This window comes from Rhinoraja longicauda, chromosome 4 (genome assembly GCF_053455715.1).
Source record: "Rhinoraja longicauda isolate Sanriku21f chromosome 4, sRhiLon1.1, whole genome shotgun sequence".
Lineage (NCBI taxonomy): Eukaryota > Metazoa > Chordata > Chondrichthyes > Rajiformes > Arhynchobatidae > Rhinoraja > Rhinoraja longicauda.
This window is the reverse complement of record NC_135956.1, coordinates 34,942,685-34,962,224: the sequence shown is the minus strand read 5'-3', so window position 1 is coordinate 34,962,224 and position 19,540 is coordinate 34,942,685. Positions and strand designations below refer to the sequence as shown.

The window sequence follows — 19,540 nt, the reverse complement described above, 5'->3', positions numbered from 1 at the left end:
GGTGGAAGGGATATTTTTAATTTATAGTGAACATTTAGACTTGTTATTATTCATATATGCATGGATTAAAATTTAGGCAATAGCCTTAAATAAACTTTGTTGGAAAAATAATTGCACGAGCTGCATAAAAGGGGCTGACTTTTTTTTGTTGGCATCCACGACAAATCACTAACCTGTGATTCTTTATCACTTTCAGTGATATTGACCTTAACTGATATATTTAAGGCTGATTGAAATGCATTGCAAGGTCCCTCTGCTCCTCCTCACCACTCAGTATTCTCCTACTTTTTGTGTACATACTTGGCTGGAGCCCAATCACTGTGTTAAATAAGATGGGTGACACAGTGGTGCAGCAGATATGTGTAGACACAAGGATACACGGTTGCTGTTTCAGAAGACGTGTCCCGACCTGAAACGTCGTCCACCCATGTTTTCCAGAGATGCTGCCTGAGCCGCCGAGTTGCCCCAGCACTTTGCCTAAAAGTTCCAGCAAACTGGGTTCAATCCTGAACCCCTGATACTATGCATGGAGTTTGCAGCTTCATGGGTTTGCTCCCAAGAATGTTGTGGTTGGTCGGTCAATTGGCCACTGCAAACTATCACTGGTGTTGGTAGACGGATGGTAATTGAATTCGGATAGAGGCGATGGGTATGTGAGAGAGAAATAAATGGGAGAATGGGATAATGTGATTGCTCAAAGAGTTGTATAGACTACATGGGCCAAATGAACTTTTATATTGTAAGTAAAATACGAGTGAAAAGTGTAAAGAATTATTTCATGAAATTATTTTCTGCTTTACAAGTTATGTGCCAACACTAGTTGCCCTGATCAATGACCTTTTGTAAGGACATATCATTGGCTTCATTGGAACTGAAGTTCAGATACAGGATAGAACTAGCTTGTATTGTCTGTAAGTTCTTTGGCAATTCTGCACATTAAGGCAAACGATACACTCCTCCATGTGTTAGGTCTAGAGTATCAAGTAGTTTTGTCTGAATTTCTTTACTTATCGGTGCAAACAATCCCAGAGCAGCAGATCTAAAAAAAGCCTGAAAATGTTGCCTTTAGCCTGATCATGTATTTGCCATTGTTTCCTTAAGTACCTGGCTACATCTGCCAAACTAATAAAGCTTTAAAAAAACTCTCTGCAGATGCCAGACTAGAATGTCCTTTGAAGATGTTATAGAACATAGAATGGCACAGGAACAGGCCCTTCGGCCGACAAAGTCTGTGCCAAACATGATGCCAAGACCAACTCTTATCTGCCTGATCATAATACATGTCGCTCCATTCCCTGGTATCCTTGCTAGTGATCCAACTTTGGTTTGTCAGTCAAGTGGGCCCTTCCACCCACCTAGTCCACGCCAACCAGCAATCTCCCAAACACTAGTTCTATCCTACACACTGGGGACAAAATACAAACTTGCACATCTTTTGCAGGGAGACCTGAGGACATAGCTTTAATGTGAGAGGGGCAAAGTTTAAAGGAGATGTGTTTTTAACACAGTGGACGGTGAGTACCTAGAATGTGTTGCAGTGGTGGCCAAATGCGATAGTGGCATTTAAGAGACTTTTGGAAAGGCATATGGATATGCGGGGAATAGAGGGATAAGGATTATGTGCAGGCAGATAAGAGTTGGTCTTGGCATCATGACATTGAAGTACTTTGATGTGGACTTATCGGCAAATACATTGTGGGGTGAAGGGCTGTTCTTGTGCTGTGCTGTACTGTTCTATGTTCTATGAATATTTACAAATATCATGCAGATTTAGTTTAGTTTAGTTTCGAGATACAGTAATTGTAACAGGCCCCTTCAGCCCACAAGGTCCGTGCTGACCAACAATCACCCCGTACACTAGTTCAATCCTACACCCAGGGGGCAATTTACAGAAGCCAATTGGCCTACAAATCTGCATGTCTCTGGAGTGTTGGAGGAAACCAGAGCTCCTGGAGAAAACCCACGCGGTCGCAGGGAGAACATACAAACTCAGTACAGACAGCACCCATAGTCAAGATCAAACACGGATCTCTGGTGCTGTAAGGAAGCAACTCTACCGCTGCACCACTGCGCCGCCCCAGATGGTTGGACCTTTTGTATTTTGTAAGCGTGGGGATACACATGCATAACCATTGCCAGCCATCATCACTCCTCACCATGGAGAACCCCAGTCTCCATTAACATTGCAATGGCTGCTCTCCTACTCCCTCAAGCACCAACTTCACAAATGCATGGCCAATGCAATATGGATACCTCAAGTGGTTTTGTAAACGCTTTGGCACTTCTGGTTCCTTCGGCGAATAGCAGAAGTAAAGTTACCAATTGTTGAAACTAATCTACAACCAACTAACAGCAATGGATGGGACAATAATGCTACATGGTATGCTGAGTTTCAAAGGTGCACTAATTCTCATAATTGCTCCAGGCCTTTTGTTTTATCGTGCATTCAACACAACCAACAGGAAATGATTTTCAAGGTAGTGGTATTTTGGAAGTCTAGCACTTTCACCTACTTTTTGGCATAACAGGTAACATCTTCCACAAAGGCGGTGAACTAATTCCACATAGTGAATGCAAGGAACAGCAAATGCTGGTTTACAAAAAAGGACACAAAGTGCTGGAGTAACTCAGCAGTCAGGCAGCAACTCTGGAGAACATGGATAAATGATGTTTTGGGTCAGGATCTTTCTTCAGCCATCTGAAGTCTGAAGATGGGTCCCAGCCTGAAACATCACCTATCCAGGTGTCTTTTAAAAAAAATTGTGACTTGGATCAATATTTTAGTGGATCCCATGTTGCTTATGTCAGGAGTTTACTCTCACCGTCCATTGTCCAGACCTCTGGAGATATTGACAATCAAACTAGTGATGTTAACCAGTTAATATTCTTGTGTAGGTTTTCACATTTGCTCCTTGCACCTTCCATTAAAGGACCATTGAATGTTTGAGTTTATATTGTAGAGTCATACAGTGTGGAACCAGGCCGTTCGGCCCAACGTGCCCACACCGACCAACATGTCCCATCTATGCTAGTCCCACTTGCCTATGTTTGGCCCATAAACGTCTAAACCTATCCTATCCATGTACATGTCTAAATGTTTCTTAAAAGTTGGATAGTTCCTGGCTCAACTACCTCGTCTGGCAGCTTGTTCTATCTAACCACCACCCTTTGCGGGAATAAAAGGTTACCCCTCAGATTCCTATAAAAATCTTTCCCCCTTCGCCTGAGCAAGAGACTCTGTACGTCCACCCGATCTATTCCTCTCATGGTTTTATATACCTTTATAAGATCACCCCTCATCCTCAGCCTGCTCAACCTGTCCCTCGAGTCCTTGTAAACCTTCTCTGCACCCTTTCCAACTAAATGACATCTTTCCTATAACATGGTGCCCAGAACTGAACACAGTTTCCCAGAACTGAACACAATGTGTGAATTAAAAGAAGTACCAACACCCTCCATCCAAATGGAAGTTACAAAATATACCACACTAATTTCTTTAGTGGTTAAATGCACTAAATCCATAATGTCTGTGCTGAACATGATGCCAAGGCCAACTCTTATCTGCCTGCACATAATCCATACTCTTCCATTCCCTGATATCCTTGCGAGTGACCCAATTTTGTTTTGGTAGTCAAGTCCATCTTGTCAATGTAGGGGTGTCAAATGTTACGGGGAGAAGGCAGGGGAATGGGGTTGAGAGGGGGAAATAGATCAGCCATGTTCAAATGGTGGAACAGATTCAAGTTAACAGTTGAGAGAAGTGGTCGGGCTTGGATTTATACTCTCAAACTTGGTATAATTTGGGCAATGGGTGAGAGCAGTGATCGTGGTGGAAAGGGAGTCAAATATTTTGCCTTTCCAAGCTCAGAACTTACCAACACTCCAGGAATACTTTAACTCGGGACGAATGAGGAAAACAACATAAAAACAACCCAAATGCAAATTGTGGTTGAGAACGACACAGTAAGGGATAGCTAAGACAACCATTGTGAAACACCTGTCCCCACCCATAATGCCATAAAGTATCCAGCACAGAGAGGAGCCCTTCAGCCCTACTCACATATGCTAACCAATATGCCTATCTAACCAAGTCTAATTTCCTTACATTTGGCCCATATCCCTCTATATCTTTCCTATCCGTGTAGTTATCCAAATGTCTTTTAAACATGTGTAGGAAAGAACTGCAGATGTTGGTTTAAATACATGGAAGGGCACAAAATGCTGCAGTAACTCAGCAGGACAGGCAGCATCTCTGGAGAGAAGGAATGGGTGACGTTTTGGGTCAAGAAGGGTCTCGACCCGAAACATCACCCATTCCTTCTCTCCAGAGATGCTGCCTGTCCCGCTGAGTTACTCCAGCATTTTGTGTCTACCTGTCTTTTACACATTGTACTTGTACCCACTGTTACACTCCCTTTGGCAACTTGCTCCAAATACGCCCCACCCTCTCTGTGAAAAATCTGGCCCTCAGTTTCCCCAGTAAATCTTTCCTTTCCCACCTTAAATCTATGCCCTCAATCAGAGTTGACTATGCTGGGAAAATGACTGACTTTTTATACCCCTCACAATTTTATAAACCTCTTTAAAGTCACATCTCAGCCACCTTTGTTCCAGGAATAAAGCCCCAACTGATCCAATCTCTCCCTATAACTCGAGTCCTACAGTCCTGGCAACATCGTAATGAATCTTTTCTACATCTTTTCTACCGTAAGCACATCTTTCCTAGAGCCTGGTTACCAGAACTGCGCACACTACTCCAAGTATGGCCAAACCAACGTTCTCTACAACAGAAACACGATGTCCCATCTCTTCTCCTAACTACCTCATTTGATGAAGGAAAGCATGCCTCCTTCACCACACTGTCTACCTGTGCCGCCATTTTAGGGAACCATGTACTTGTGCCCCTCAGTCTCTCTGTTCAGCGACACACCTCAGGACTCAATAGGGGAATATTTATAGTTTTATTGATGGAAATCAGGGCAGTGTGGCAGATTAAATTAATTTGTAGTAAATCTATTACATAATCACTGACTGTTACACAATTGAAATGCTGGTGTTTCAAGCTCGGAAAAAATACACCACTAGCTGACTCCATTTTTCCATTTACATTAATCATTGACTACCCTATCATGACATTAAAGTGCACTGAGGGGATCAGTATCAGGGAAACAAATTGTTCCAGATGACAGCCCCGATAAGAATTGAGGAAGTGACCTGCTTGGGTTGTTTTGGCAGTAGGTGATGTAGAGACTGACTTATGAACGTTGTATTACGATAAATTACAAAAGGTACAGAAAAAAGCGGGTGTATAAATATGAGAAAAACTAAAACTGAAGTTTTATACAATATTTGTAATTTTGCAAAATAAATGTGTGATTTTTGAAGGGCAAGGGTATAAGTCTCAGAAAGTCATAGTATTTACTGACTCCAGATACTGGTTTGATATCATTTACAGCAGACTTTACTTTGAACTTTCGAGATACAGCACGGAAACATTCCCTTCAGCGCACCGAGTCCGCACCGACCAGTGATCACCCGGTCCACTAGCACTATCCTAAACACTAGGGACAAATTTCAATTTTACCGATGCCAATTAACCTACAGACCTGTACGTCTTTGCAGTATGGGAGGTAACCGGAGCACCAGAGAAAACCTTTGCGGTCGCAGAGAGAAAGTGCAAACTCCATACAGATAGCACCTGAGATCAGGATCGAACCTGGGTCTGGCCTGATGAGGCAGCAACTCTACTGCTGCGCCACCCCAAGCCATGCAAAAGCTGTGACCTAATAATTGGCTTTTATTCCAGATCTCATTGCTAGTCCAACCATTTACCCTTTGATAGATTTAAGTAAAGGAATAGGGTCAACTTAGATCTCAGATCAGCTGTATTGAACCGTCGAACACGCTTGAGGAGATCATGATCCAGTGGGAGATAGAATGATTGTCTGTGCAGGGGTGGTCAACTGGAGAATGGCTCAGGAGTGCCAGTCATGATTTGGGGTGCGCGGTTATCAACAAACTCCTTATTGGGGAATTTTCTCCCTTATCGAAACGTATAAGATTATTAAGGGGTTGGACATGTTAGAGGCAGGAAACATGTTCCCAATGTTGGGGGAGTCCAGAACCAGGGGCCACAGTTTAAGAATAAGGGGTAGGCCATTTACAACAGAGATGAGGAAAAACTTTTTTAGTCAGAGAGTTGTGAATCTGTGGAATTCTCTGCCTCAGAGGGCAGTGGAGGCCAATTCTCTGAATACATTCAAGAGAGAGCTAGATAGAGCTTTTAAGGATAGCGGAGTCAGGGGGTATGGGGAGAAAGCAGGAACGGGGTACTGATTGAGAATGATCAGCCATGATCACACTGAATGGCGGTGCTGGCTCGAAGGGCCGAATGGCCTACTCCTGCACCTATTGTCTATTGTCTATTGTCTATTGATGGTAGGCACTAGCACTGCAGATGTCCATTAATTTAAAAGGACAAATTTGAAAAGTCCCAACCTGAAACATCGCCTATCCATGCCCTCCAGAGATGCTGTAAAACCCACAGAATTACTCCAGCACTTTGTGTTCTATGTTCTAAAATTCCAGCACCTACAGTTTCTTGTGTCTTTACCTGAAGAGGCACCCAAGTAAGCCAAATTATGTCTCAATTATGCTAATCCCTGGAAATGATTGGATTAACGTATGAGTCGCGTTTGGTGGCTCTGGGCCTGCACTCGCTGGAGTTTAGAAGGATGAGGAAAGATCTCATTGAAACCTATCAAATAATGAAAGGCCTAGAAAGATAAAACGGACATGGAAAGAATGTTTCCAGTAATGGGAAAGTCCAGAGCCAGAGGGCACAGCCTCCAAATAAAAGGATGTACCTTTAGAATGGAGATGAGGAGGGATTTCTTTGGCCAGTGGAGGATGAATATGCGGGATTGATCACCACAGATGGCTCTGGAGGCCATGTCATTGAGTATTTTTAAAGTGGAGATTGATAGGTTCTTGATTAGCAAGAACGTCAAAAGTTAAGGGGAGAAGGCAGAAGAATGAGAGGGAAATATAGATCAGCCATGATCAAACAGCAGAGCCGACTTGATGGGCCGAATGGCCTAATTCTGCTCCTATGTCTTACGGCCTCATGATCTCAGCTCTAATGATAAAGTGAATGACAAATAAGAGAATAAAGCCATGCAGGCAAAATGACATGCTCACTAGAAATTCAAAAGCAAGAGCATTGAAAGGAATGGATCAGCCCAGTACAAGAGGTAACAGCAACATAGAGATGTCAGAGAGATTTATAGTGTAGAACTCTGGCCCATTGAGCCTATTAATCATGTACTCACTCTAATACCATTTTGTAATCCCATTTCCCAGCAACATCCCCTAGGTTCCACTCCTCATCTATACACTGGCAATTTACAGTGGCCAATTAATCCACTGACCTTCGGATATGTAGGCTGCAGGGGGAAACCGGAGCATAGAAGGGAAGCCAGGCAGTGACAAGAGGAACCTGCAACACGCACACACACACAGACACACACACACACACCACCAACCACCTACTCATCCACCAACACGCACATGTACACACCCCCCTCCCCCCCCCCCCCCCCCCAGGGTAATGACTGAGGTCCAAAGGAATATATGGGAGACACGATGAAAAGCAGACACAACCCAAGGAATATCATTGAGTAGCAAACATGTGTATAGTTGGTGTAATGTTGGCGGAAATCTGGTACATCGCCTTCTATCTCAGTTGAACATCATGATAAAGACAACTATTTCCTGCATATTCTGTTTGCCCTGCACTGATGTCGAGGGGCTCGCATCAATTCCAGAACATTCCCCAGGCTTTTAACTATTGCAAATCTTTTGATTATGTTATTCTGGAAATCTAGGAACTATCACCTTGAGCTACTGTAAACATAAAATTTGAGTGGGAGGGGTGATGGAAGTGTCGGTGTTAGACAATTCTTCCCGACTCTTGCGATCCACAGCTGTCTGTTAGCAACTTGACATCACTGAAGATTGTACCTCTGTGGAGATTTTGCTCATGTGTTCTCTGTGGCAAGATGAAGCACAGGAAGAGAACACACCTGCAAACTGCCCAGTGCCGAAGAAACTGTGACTCTGTTGCGATTAGACGGCCTTCTAAAGATATGTTGTGTCGTAAATAGTCTCTCAGCAATATACCATTGGGGCTGATAGTATTGGGAGAAGTATACTTCAACAAATGTGATTTATTTGGGGAAAAAACAGGGAGAGACCATGGAGACTATGGATATAGATATAGATTTCAATGTAGAAATATATTTCCATTCATTCTACATCTTTATTTATTCAATTTTGTCAGGATCTGGACATTTCAGTCAAAGCCAGTATTTATTGCCCAGTCTTGCATTGCTCTTGAGGAGGTAGAGGTCATAGACTCCACGATGTTAGGCCGCAGTGGGGACGGAGATACGATACGAAAAAAAATCGCATCTCCGTCGAGGTAAGAGATTGAAAAAAAAGTTTCCCCAACCTCCCCCTCCCCACATAAAACAAACCAAGGAACACTAAAACATACTATTTAACACATACTAAACATAACAAAAAGGAGAAAGGACAGACGGACTGTTGGCAAGCAGCCACTGCTGGTGGCGCCACCCGACGGATGTCATCTGGACAAATGGAGAGTATTCCATCGCACTCCTAACTTTTGTTTTGTAGATGGTGGATGATACTTTATTATCACACGTGACATGCCACAGTGAAATCCTTTGTTTTGCATACCATAACCAAGTATGCAAAAAGTCACCATGTATAAGGCGCCGACAAAGTTACAACGTGTTCAATGTGGTCCCAATGGTCCTTCTTTGTTCTAGGCAACCTCACCACGCTGGGTCCCTCTTCGTTCTCTCAGTGGCCCCTCCCAGGCCGGGTCCCTCTTTGTTCTCTCGACGGCATGTCCTCGACCAACCTCTGGCACCCACCACGTGGCCGTCAAACCTCTGGCACCCATGCAAGCCCGTCCTCAGGCACCCGGCACCTGGTCCTCTCTTGGACGGATCCGTGGCGCTCACCGGAAGGTTCCTACAGTGGCGCGTGCAAAGACATTCAGGAGGCCAAGAGTCAAATGTGTCCAAAGTATTCGTTTCTCATATACACTGACTATGAACTAGATCAATGAAGTGCTCACTTGCTGCAACCTTACAGGCACATTAGCCAGAGCAACAATAACAAATATACAACAAATGATCAGTTATTCTAAAGTAAACTAGACCACAGTAGAGCAGAGTCAAAGTACATGGCGCAACAATAGTAGTGCAAAGTCTGTAGTGGTTTGGTGCTGAGGTAGCGTTGTGGTTAGGGTTGTTCATGGTGGTTCAAGAGTCTGTTGCATAGAGTCATAGAGTGATACAGTGTGGAAACAGGCCCTTCGGCCCAACTTGCCCACACTGGCCAACATGTCCCTGCTACACTAGTCCCTCCTGCCTGCGTTTGGTCCATACTTATTCTATCTGTGAACCCGTCTAACTGTTTCTTAAATGTTGGAATAATCCCTGCCTCAACTACCTCTTCTGACAACTTGTTCCATACACCCACTACCCTTTGTGTGAAAAAGTTACCCCTCCAATTCCTATTCAATCTTTTCTCCTTCACCTTAATCCTCTCTCCTCTGGTCCTTGATTCACCTACTCTGGGCAAGAGACTGGGCATCTGGCCAAACTATTCCCCTCATCATTTTAAACACCTCAATAAGATCATGATGGAAGAAGCTGGTCTTGGAACTGGTGGTTATATTTCTCAAGCCCTTCTTCTCTGTACCTTTTTCCTGATGGTAGCTGCACGATGAGTGCGTGGACAGAATGATGTGTCTTTGATGTTATTATCTGCCTTCTTGTTGATCTCATCAGTGGTGGGGAGGTCAGTACCTGCGATGGAACAGGCAGTGTCCACCACTGGACCTTTGCAGCCTCCTTTGTTCTTGAGCATTTTAAACCTTGTTGTCATCTCACCAGTCAGTATGTTCTCCAACATATACTTGGAGAAATCCGACAGTGCATTTGGCAACGTGACTTGGATGAGTATCCAGTGAGTCATTTGCTATGAGTTATTTGCCATGGAATGTCCAGCATCTGGGCTGTTCAGCATCTGAAGCCGCACTATTTATATGGCCGCTCCAGTTTAATTCTGACCCCTTAGGGTCAGCTGCTCCGACTAATTCTGTCCCCTAAGTGTCTTCATGATGTGTAAATTGAGAGTGCTAATTTCATTAAAGGTTAAGTGTAGGGTAGGATCTAGTTGGAGATCCAACGTGGAAACAGGCCCTTCAGCCGACTGAGTTCACGCTGACCAGCGATCACCCGTATTTTTGTTCTATCTTATACACTAGGGACAATTTACAGAAGCCAATTAACCGACAAACCCGCACTTCTTTGAAATGTGGGTGCAAACTGGATTACCGGGAGAAAACCCATGCAGTCACAGGGAGAATGTTCAAATTTTGTACAGACAGCACTCTGTAGTCAGGATTGAACCGGGGTCTGTGACGCTGTAGGGCAGCAACTCTGCCGCTGCGATACTGTGCCGCCCCATATATTTAATTCAGTGAATCTCAGTTGAGGGTCCTTCTGCTACCAGACATTGAGGGTCGGGGTTTGGTGTGGAAGCCACTCAGGCAACCAAAGTTGTATTAGCCCAGGGGAACACATGAGTGGCAATGCTGTCATACACATGGCAATGTGTTAATGCTGCTAATATATAGAACCAATAACACTGTGAATGCATACAGCCATGCTTGTCCTTTGTCTTGTACATATTTTTTGCTATGAATTATGTTTACTTTTGAAATAAAAGCAAAAAGCTGTTACCAAGCAACATGTCTGACATTGTTGGCCACTAACACCCAATTGTGGTAAGCGTTAAGCTTCAGGCTGACAACAATTTCTAGTCTATAATGTCAATGATCTGCAACTCAGAACTAAAACTGATTGCAATGAAAGATTCATCTAGTAAAATATAATTGAAAACATTTTCTGGGAATCATGCAAATTAAGCAGTAAAATACTTTTGGAATGACCATCGTTCCCATTTTAAATAGAGGCTGGCATTGGTATTAATGACTCAGATGCTGGTGATTCAAAGTAAGTCAGCAAACTATGTGAGTAATATGTGTTTGGCCTGTGTACATGCTTCATTTTGTTTGATGAAGACATATGGTTGAAATGAAACTAGGTGACTCTGGTTGAGCCAGCCAGTTCTGATGGCATGTCGTCAAACTGAAAAACTAACTCGGGTTTTCTTTTCTCCAAGAACCTGCTGGTCATTTCCAGCATAAGCCTTTATGTCAGATATCTGGCAGCTGCAGTGTTGTATATCTTGAAATTCCTGATATTTTTCTCTCCCTTATTTTCAACCATCTTCACCTCCTGGCAGACACAAAATGCTGGAGTAACTCAGCGGGTCAGGCAGCATCTCGGGAGAGAAGGAATGGGTGACATTTCGGGTCGAGACCCTTCTTCAGACTGATGTCAGGGGAGGGGGTGGGACAAAGATAGGATGTAGTAGGAGACAGGAAGACTAGTGGAAGAACTGGGAAGGGGGAGGGGAAAGAGGGACAGAGGAACTATCTCAAGTTAGAGAAGTCAATGTTCATGCTGGGGTGTAAACTGCCCAAATGAAATATGAGGTGCTGTTCCTCCAATTTGCACTGGGCCTCACTATGACAATGGAGGAGGCCCATGATAGAAAGATCAGATTGGGAATGGGAGGGGGAGTTGAAGTGCTGAGCCACTGGGAGATCAGGTTGGTTAAGGTGGACTGAGCGAAGGTGTTGAGCGAAACGATCACCGTGCCTGCACTTGGTCTCGCCGAAGTAGAGAAGTTGACATCTGGAACAGCGGATACAATAGATGAGGTTGGAGGAGGTGCAGGTGAACCTCTGTCTCACCTGGAAAGACTGTTTGGGTCCTTGGATGGAGTCGAGGGGGGAGTAAAGGGACAGGTGTTGCATCTCCTGCAATTGCAGGGGAAAGTGCCCGGGGAGGGGGTGGTTTGGGTGGGAGGAACGAGTGGACCAGGGAGTTGCGGAGGGAACGGTCTCTGCGGAAAGCAGAAAGGGCCTTCTGGCATATCACCTGAACCCCTTTTCAGTCAGAAACGATGTCACATACATCATTCAGTTTCTTATTGAATTGGCATTTAAGAGACCCTCGGACTATCTTTAATTGGACTTTACTAAATTTTATCTTGCACTATTCGTTACTCCCTTTAGTCAAGTCAAGTCAAGCTAACTTTATTTGTATAGCACATTTAAAAACAACCCACGTTGACCATAGTGCTGTACATCAGTTCAGGTACTAAGAAACGAACATACAATGGCACACAAACATAACAGCACATACATAAACAGTTCACAGTACCCCCTCAGAGGGCCTCAGATGCTAGGGAGTAGAAATAGGTTTTGAGCCTGGACTTAAAGGAGTCGATGGAGGGGGCAGTTCTGATGGGGAGAGGAATGCTGTTCCACAGTCTCGGAGCTGCAACCGCAAAAGCGCGGTCACCCCTGAGCTTAAGCCTAGACCGCGGGATAATGAGTAGCCCCAAATCGGCCGACCTGAGGGACCTGGAGATAGAGTGGTGGGTTAGAAGATTGTTGATATAGGGGGGGGGGGGCAAACCCGTTTAGGGCTTTGTATGTGATTAGGAGGAGCTTGAAGTTGATTCTCTACTGTACTGTACTGTACCGTATTCTTTACCCTGTATCTGTTCACAGTGGATGGCTCGATTGTAATCATGCATAGTCTTTCTGCTAACTGGTTAGCACGCAACAAAAAGCTTTTCACTCTACCTCGGTACACGTGACAATAAACTAAACTAAACTATTCTCTGCGCTATCTCACATATTCCTCTTGTCCTTCCCATCCCTCACCCTTTTCTACAATGTAACCATCTTGGGTTTTTAATTCTTCCCAGTTCTGAGTGGATGTGCTTGACCTGAAACTTTAACTCCGTTTCTGCATCCTGTCCGCATGTTGGGAAGGGAGGGAATCGCCTTACAGGACGTATTAACAAGGACCTTGGAGACTGCCAATGCAAGTCATTGCTTATGGCGGAGACAGAGAGAAGGTCAGAGCTATAACACCAACATATGCCTTTGAGTAAACACATATTCAAAATGGGAATGTCTCCAGTCTGAAATGGGGTTAATGGCAGAAGAGTTGGAGCAGGGATACCCATTGTTTTTAAAATTACACCGGTGAAAAATATCAATCTCCCTTTTTTTTCATTCAGCTACTGCCTTGCCCCTGATTTCACTCAATGCTATTAGCCCTTGGCCTGCGTTGCTTTAGAGCGTAAGCTTCCTTTGGCAAGACATTCCATCTAAGGGAGAGGTAATCGCAACTATTGTATGTTTGTTTAACCACAAATATTACTACTACCTGGCTCTTGACAGATCACACACAAATCTGTTATTCAGGATACCTCTCAATTCTAGGACAGGGCATGAGAGACAGCAAGTGGCAGCAATATTGGATGCATGGATACATAAATCATTGAAGAGGAGGAAGGCACAATTTGCTGCCTGTTGCCTATCCTGCAGGGACAGATCCTGATTAACATCAGTGGTAGGAAGAGGCCATTGAACTGTTCAATGTGGCCCCCATCTAGGTGTAAAAAACCGCCAAGCTTTGCCATTATAAACTCGCAGTGCAATGTCTTGCTTGTTAAAATGTTGTGATAAACATTTATGTTTTCCCTTTGGCTGCTAAGAATTTTGCATCTATTTTCCTAGATTGTGTGTTGTTCAGTTAGCTGATAACATCGCCACACCCTCGTGAGTGATTTTAGTTTTTCAGATCTCACTTCTGGCTTCCAAATGCAATAACTTCACCAGTCTTGAGATACAGTGTATGTCAAATAAAATGCTTCATTTTAAGAAACATTCCAATTGAGACAAGATGGTAAGATGCAACTTTTGTTTTGTCATTACCTCGCAGGGCATAAATATATTATATTTCAGAGTGAACATGCAAATATATGTATACGCAGTCCTGGACAATCTAAATATAGAACTGAAATAAAAGCTTTATAAGCTGATTGGATAGATTTGTCAGTTAGTTCACTGTTGCATGTCACAGCATAGGCTCAGTATTGGTAGAATGCATGGCTAATGTTTCCTTGTTGATGTGCAAGTGTAAGCATCGAAGGGAAGCCACAGTGTGCATCCACCTATGTGCTGACAAGGACACTAGCACTGTGAGTAACATATTGTTGCAGTAGTGTTGTATTTATTGCCTTTTGTGGTGAAATGTGCTGCCTTTCATATCTTCAGAGCAGCCTTTAGCTCCGTGCCAGTCTTGATTCTCTCTTATCCCAACTCTGACCCCATTGCAAGCGTTGCTTTAGTGCACCCTAAAATTACTGCCTTTTTGACCTCGTACGAATGAGTGTCTAACTGTCCTTCCCAGATGTATGTCTCTGCTCGATGTTGTGAATCTGTGCATATCAGTTGACAATCTTTGACAATTGAAGCACTAATGGATTATGATGTGTTAAATTATTTTTTGGCTTTGGTGGCTGCTCTGAAGATTTGCTAGGAAGGAACGGCAGATGCTGGATTACACAGAAGATGGACACAAAATGCTGGAGTAACTCAGCAGGTCAGGTAGCATATCTGGAGAAAAGGAATAGGTGACTTTTTGAGGCGAGATCCTTCTGTTTAGTTTAGGCATGGCATTAAAGAACAATGTCTCCTTTGACGTTTGATGCAAAGTTGGCTTGATTGTATGAACCTTGTATGTAAAGCAAAAATCGCAAATGCTGCAAATCTGAAATAAAAGCAGAAAATGCTAGAAATATCCAGCAGCTGAGAAAGCATTTTGGGAGAATGAAGCAAAACTAATTTTTCCGGTTCATGACTTTTCATCAACAGGACCAATATTTTCTGCTTTAATTTCATAAATTCTAATGAACCAGCACCAGTAACGTCATAGAGTCATATAGAGAGGAAACAGGCCCTTTGGTACAATTAGCCCATGCCAACCAACATGCCCATCCACACTAGTCCCACTTGCCTGTATTTTGCCCATAACCCTCTAAATCTATCTTATCCATGTACCTGTCCAAATGTCTTTTAAATGTTGCGATAGTAAGCCATTTGATCTTGCCATTGGCTGTATCAGTACCGTACAGCTGTGGAGATGATGTTTTCTCCCCATGTGGACAACGCCTTCCATTGTATAGACTGTCACCAGGCTAAACAAGTTAAGTGTAGAATTGATCCAGTACCATTAATCTCCGGTGGAAGATGGTAGACTGGGAGGAGTATGGGTGCAACCGATTCACTGTCTATGGAATTGATGTGCTGCAATGCTGAGAACTATATGTTGCACTCTGTACCTTTCCCTTTGCTCTTCCTATTGCACTTGAATTTGACTTGATTGTATTTATGTATAGCATGTATTATGTATCTGAGCTGTTTCGAAAGCATGCAAAAACAAACCTTTTCACTGAATCTCGGTACATGTGACAATAATAAAGCTAAACCTTTGTGGATATCCTCAAGACTCAGTGGGAAGAGAAGCTGAACATTTACACTCTCCATCTATCATGCACTCATGGCAGCCACTTGTCCATCCCCCAGATCACTGTAGTAACTAACTGTAGGGCGGCATAGCACTAAATTTGCTGCCTTACAGCGCCAGAAACTATGGGTGCTGTCCATACGGAGTTTGCTTGTTTTCCTCGAGACCATGTGGGTTTTCCCCGGATGCGCTTGTTTCCTCCCACACTCCAAAAACGTACAGGTCTGTAGGTTAATTGGCTTTGGTAAAGATTGTAAAATATCCCTATCGTGTAGGATAGTGCAGTGTACGGTGATCGCTGATCGGCGCTGACTTGGTAGGCCGAAGGGCTTGTTTCCGTGCAATATCTTTAAACTAAACTTGCAAAGCTTCTTTTCTGGAGATTAGCCTTTCCCTCAACCTCTCCCCTTCCCAATACTTCCCGCCGCCCCTTTCACAACGGGACCTCACACCTGGAAAAACATGTTGGAACTGCTTAATGTTGCTGTTTCTCTGAATTTACACAAGCAAATAAACACATATGATTGTGTAATTCACGAAATGAAGAAAAATCCTTTTTTCTTCTGGAATAAAAGTATAACTGAGATTCTGCATATGGTAATTCATCAACGCAGCCACATGACACATGGCAGCAAGTCCCAACACTTCACCCAAGCAGTGGAATATAATAGGTGCCTGTTGTAGCGTGCTTGGCATTATAATTGTTCGTTTGCTCATATCTTCAATGTACTGACAACTTTTTCCAGGTAACATAAATCGTATGAAGTAATGAACTAACAATCAGCACAACTCTCTTTTTCCCAGTTCCCCCTCCCCATTTCTTTCTTCCTCTCTTTCCATCTCTCTCTCCACATCCTGAGTTGTATGAATTAATGAACATTGACAACTTTTTTGGAATGCTGCCAAGATAGCATTAGGCATCTAAATCTAGAGCACGGTTAAGGTGGCCCAGCAGTGAATATCATCATATCAAATGATCCAACTCCCGACAAACTCACTGGTTCCTGTGGGAAATCAGGAACAAGGAGTTTCGCTCAAGCTTTTCCCATGTTATGCAGAGGTATTACAAACCAATAATGGCAGCCCTAGTATTGCAATCTCTGAACAATCAGGCTTTAGTGATTTGTCTAGGAACTATTCCCATGTATGAAGATCCTTGGAAGGATGCGTGTAACACAAACTATTTAAATGGAAATGAAATTTGCAAAAAGTAATTGGAGAAATTGTTGGCATAGAATTGTGCTGGACATTTGAATATTCCCGCAGTATGTACCTGTTGTTGATCTATGGTTCTGCCTGGATTGTCCCAATGGACACAGCTTTAGACTTCAGACCTAATTGATAGATTGAAAGGTACAGCATGGAAACAGGTCCTTTGGCTCATCATGCTGACCATTAATCACCCGTTTTATGTTAATCCACTTTCGCATCCACTCCATACAGATTTGGGGCAATTTTCAGAGGTCAATTAAGCTACAAACCCACACGTCTTTGGAATGTTTAGTTCAGTTTAGTTTATTGTCACGTGTACCGAGGTACAGTGAAAAGCTTTCGTTGCATGCTAACCAGTCAACAGAAAGACAAAACATGATTACAATCGAGCCATTTACAGTGTATAGATACATGATAAGGGAATAACATTTAGTGCAAGGTAAAGTCAGCAAAGTCCGATCAAGGATAATCCATGGGCCACCAATGCGGTAGGTAGTAGTTCAGCACTGCTCTCTGGTTGTGGTAGGATGATTCAGTTACTTGATAACAGCTGCGAAGATACTGTCCCTGAATCTGGAGGATTGCGTTTTCACACTTCTATACCTTTTGCCTGATGGGAGATGAGAGAAGAGGGAGTGGCCAGGGTGCAACTTGTCCTTGATTATGCTGCTGGCCTTGCCGAGGCAGCGTGAGGTATAATAGAAGGGAGGTTGGTTTATGTGATGGTCTGGACTGCGTTCACAATTTGCTGCGATTTCCTGCGCTCTTGGGTGGAGCTGTTCCCAAACCAAGCTGTGATGCATCTTGATAAAATGCTTTCTATGGTGTATCTGTAGAAGTTGGTGAAAGTTGGCAGGGACATGCCAAACTTCTTAAGCCTTCTATGGAAGTAGAGGCATTGGTGTGCTTTCTTGGTCGTTGCTTCAATATGGGTGGTCCAGGAGAAGTTGTTGGCGATATTGACTCCTAGGAATTTGAAGTTTTCAACCATCTCTATTTTGGCTCCGTCAATGCAGACTGGCATATGTGCTTCCTGAAGTCGATCACTATCTCCTTTATCTTGCTGACATTAAAGGAAAGGTTGTTATCTCGAACCAGGACGCAAGGTTCTCGACCTCCTTCCTGTACTCCGTCTCAACATTATTTGATATCCGTCTCCAACAATGGTGATGTTGTCTGTGAATTTGAAAATTGAATTAGATTTGTCCATGGTTGCACAGTCGTGGGTGTACAAGGAGTAAAGAAAGGGGCTGAGAACATGTTGGAGGAAACTGGACTATCTAGATGAAACCCATGCATTCACGGGGAGAAAATTAAACCTGCAAACTCCACACAGCCAGCACCCATGGTCTAAATCAAACCCTGTTCACTGGTGCTGTGAGGCAGCAGCTCTACCAACTGCGCCACTGTGCCGCCCCAATTTTTATGGAGGTGTGGCTGGCAGAGGCTTGCAGAGTTTGTATGTGGAACCTGGAGCAGCACCTTCCACACTAGGCGACCGGAGAGTCATACAGCCATTCAGCCCAACTCGTCAATGACCACCACATAGCTGCCAGCTGTGTTTAAGGTGATGAAATGTAATGTAGTGGGTTTCCAAACAAACCCTTCATTAGAAAATGTTAAGGAACAAAGTTTTATATCAGGGAAGAGCCTTGGTGCCTTTTTGTTTTGCCCACATCAATATAGTAGTAATTCCAGCCTGTAATGGACGTGTGATTTCCTACATGGCAGTCTTGGAGGCTGAGGAGACTCACGAAGCAGGCAGTGCTTGGTTAAATATCTATGACAAAGAATAGAGAATGTCTTTGGATCATTAATGTCAGTTTTATTAAAACATTTTTTTTGCTTTTCCAATTACAGGCCAGAATTGAGTTCATGGCACCTGAGTCAACACCTACTTCCAATGGTGTACAACAGGCAGAGGATCAAACATCCTGGGATCCCACAAAAGGTTAGTACTACTCATGGAATCATGGAGCCACACGGCATGAAAACAGGGCCGTGTGTGTAGGAAGGAACTGCAGATGCTGATTTAAACTGAAGATAGACTCAAAAAGCTGGAGTAACTCTGTGGGTCAGACGGCATCTCTGGAGGGAAGGAATAGGTGACCCTGCTCGAAGGGTCTCAACCTGAAACGTCACCTTTTCCATTTCTCCAGTGGTCTGACCCACTGAGATACTCAAGCTTTTTGTGTCGATCTATGGATCAGGGCCCTTGGCCCAACTTGTCCGTACCGTCCAAAATGCCCCATCTAAGTTAGTCCCATTTGCCTGTATTTGGCCCATATCCCTCGAAACCTTTCCTATCCGCGTACCTATCCATTTGTCTTTTAAATACTATTATAGTATCTGCCTCAACTACCTGCTCTGGCAGCTCGTTCCATTTGCCCAACACCTTCTGAGTGAAAAAATTGTCCCTCAGGTCCCTGTTAAATCTTGCCCTTCTCACCTATTTGATTTTGATTCCCCTATCCTGGGTGAAATAAAACTATGCATTCATCCTATTAATTCCCTTCAATTCAATTAGTACTATTCAGGTATAGGAATAGGTTGGAGGAGGGCATGGGAACTGAGGAAAAGGAAAGGGCAGGAATAAGAGGAAATTAAAGTCGCCATATTTGATCTCATTGTGCTTTGAATAAGAAAAATAAAATAATCCAATCTGGACATTAAGTGAGAAGAAGTGTGCATTTAACTATTGTCAAGACTATTTAATTCTCATATATCCCGAAAATGGAACAATTAAATTCTTACTTACAGCAGCATTA

At 43.5% G+C, this 19,540-nt stretch overlaps 1 protein-coding gene across 4 annotated transcripts in view; it reads left to right on the top strand.

The window, feature by feature from the left end:
* The window catches only part of arhgap28 (Rho GTPase activating protein 28), a 191,218-nt gene that overhangs the window by 136,085 nt on the left and 35,593 nt on the right, over positions 1–19,540 (top strand). For all 4 annotated transcript variants that reach the window (XM_078398591.1, XM_078398589.1, XM_078398588.1 and 1 more), the window contains exon 4: positions 18,633–18,723. In XM_078398591.1, coding sequence (XP_078254717.1) covers positions 18,633–18,723 — 91 coding nt within the window. The remainder of the gene's footprint in view (positions 1–18,632; positions 18,724–19,540) is intronic.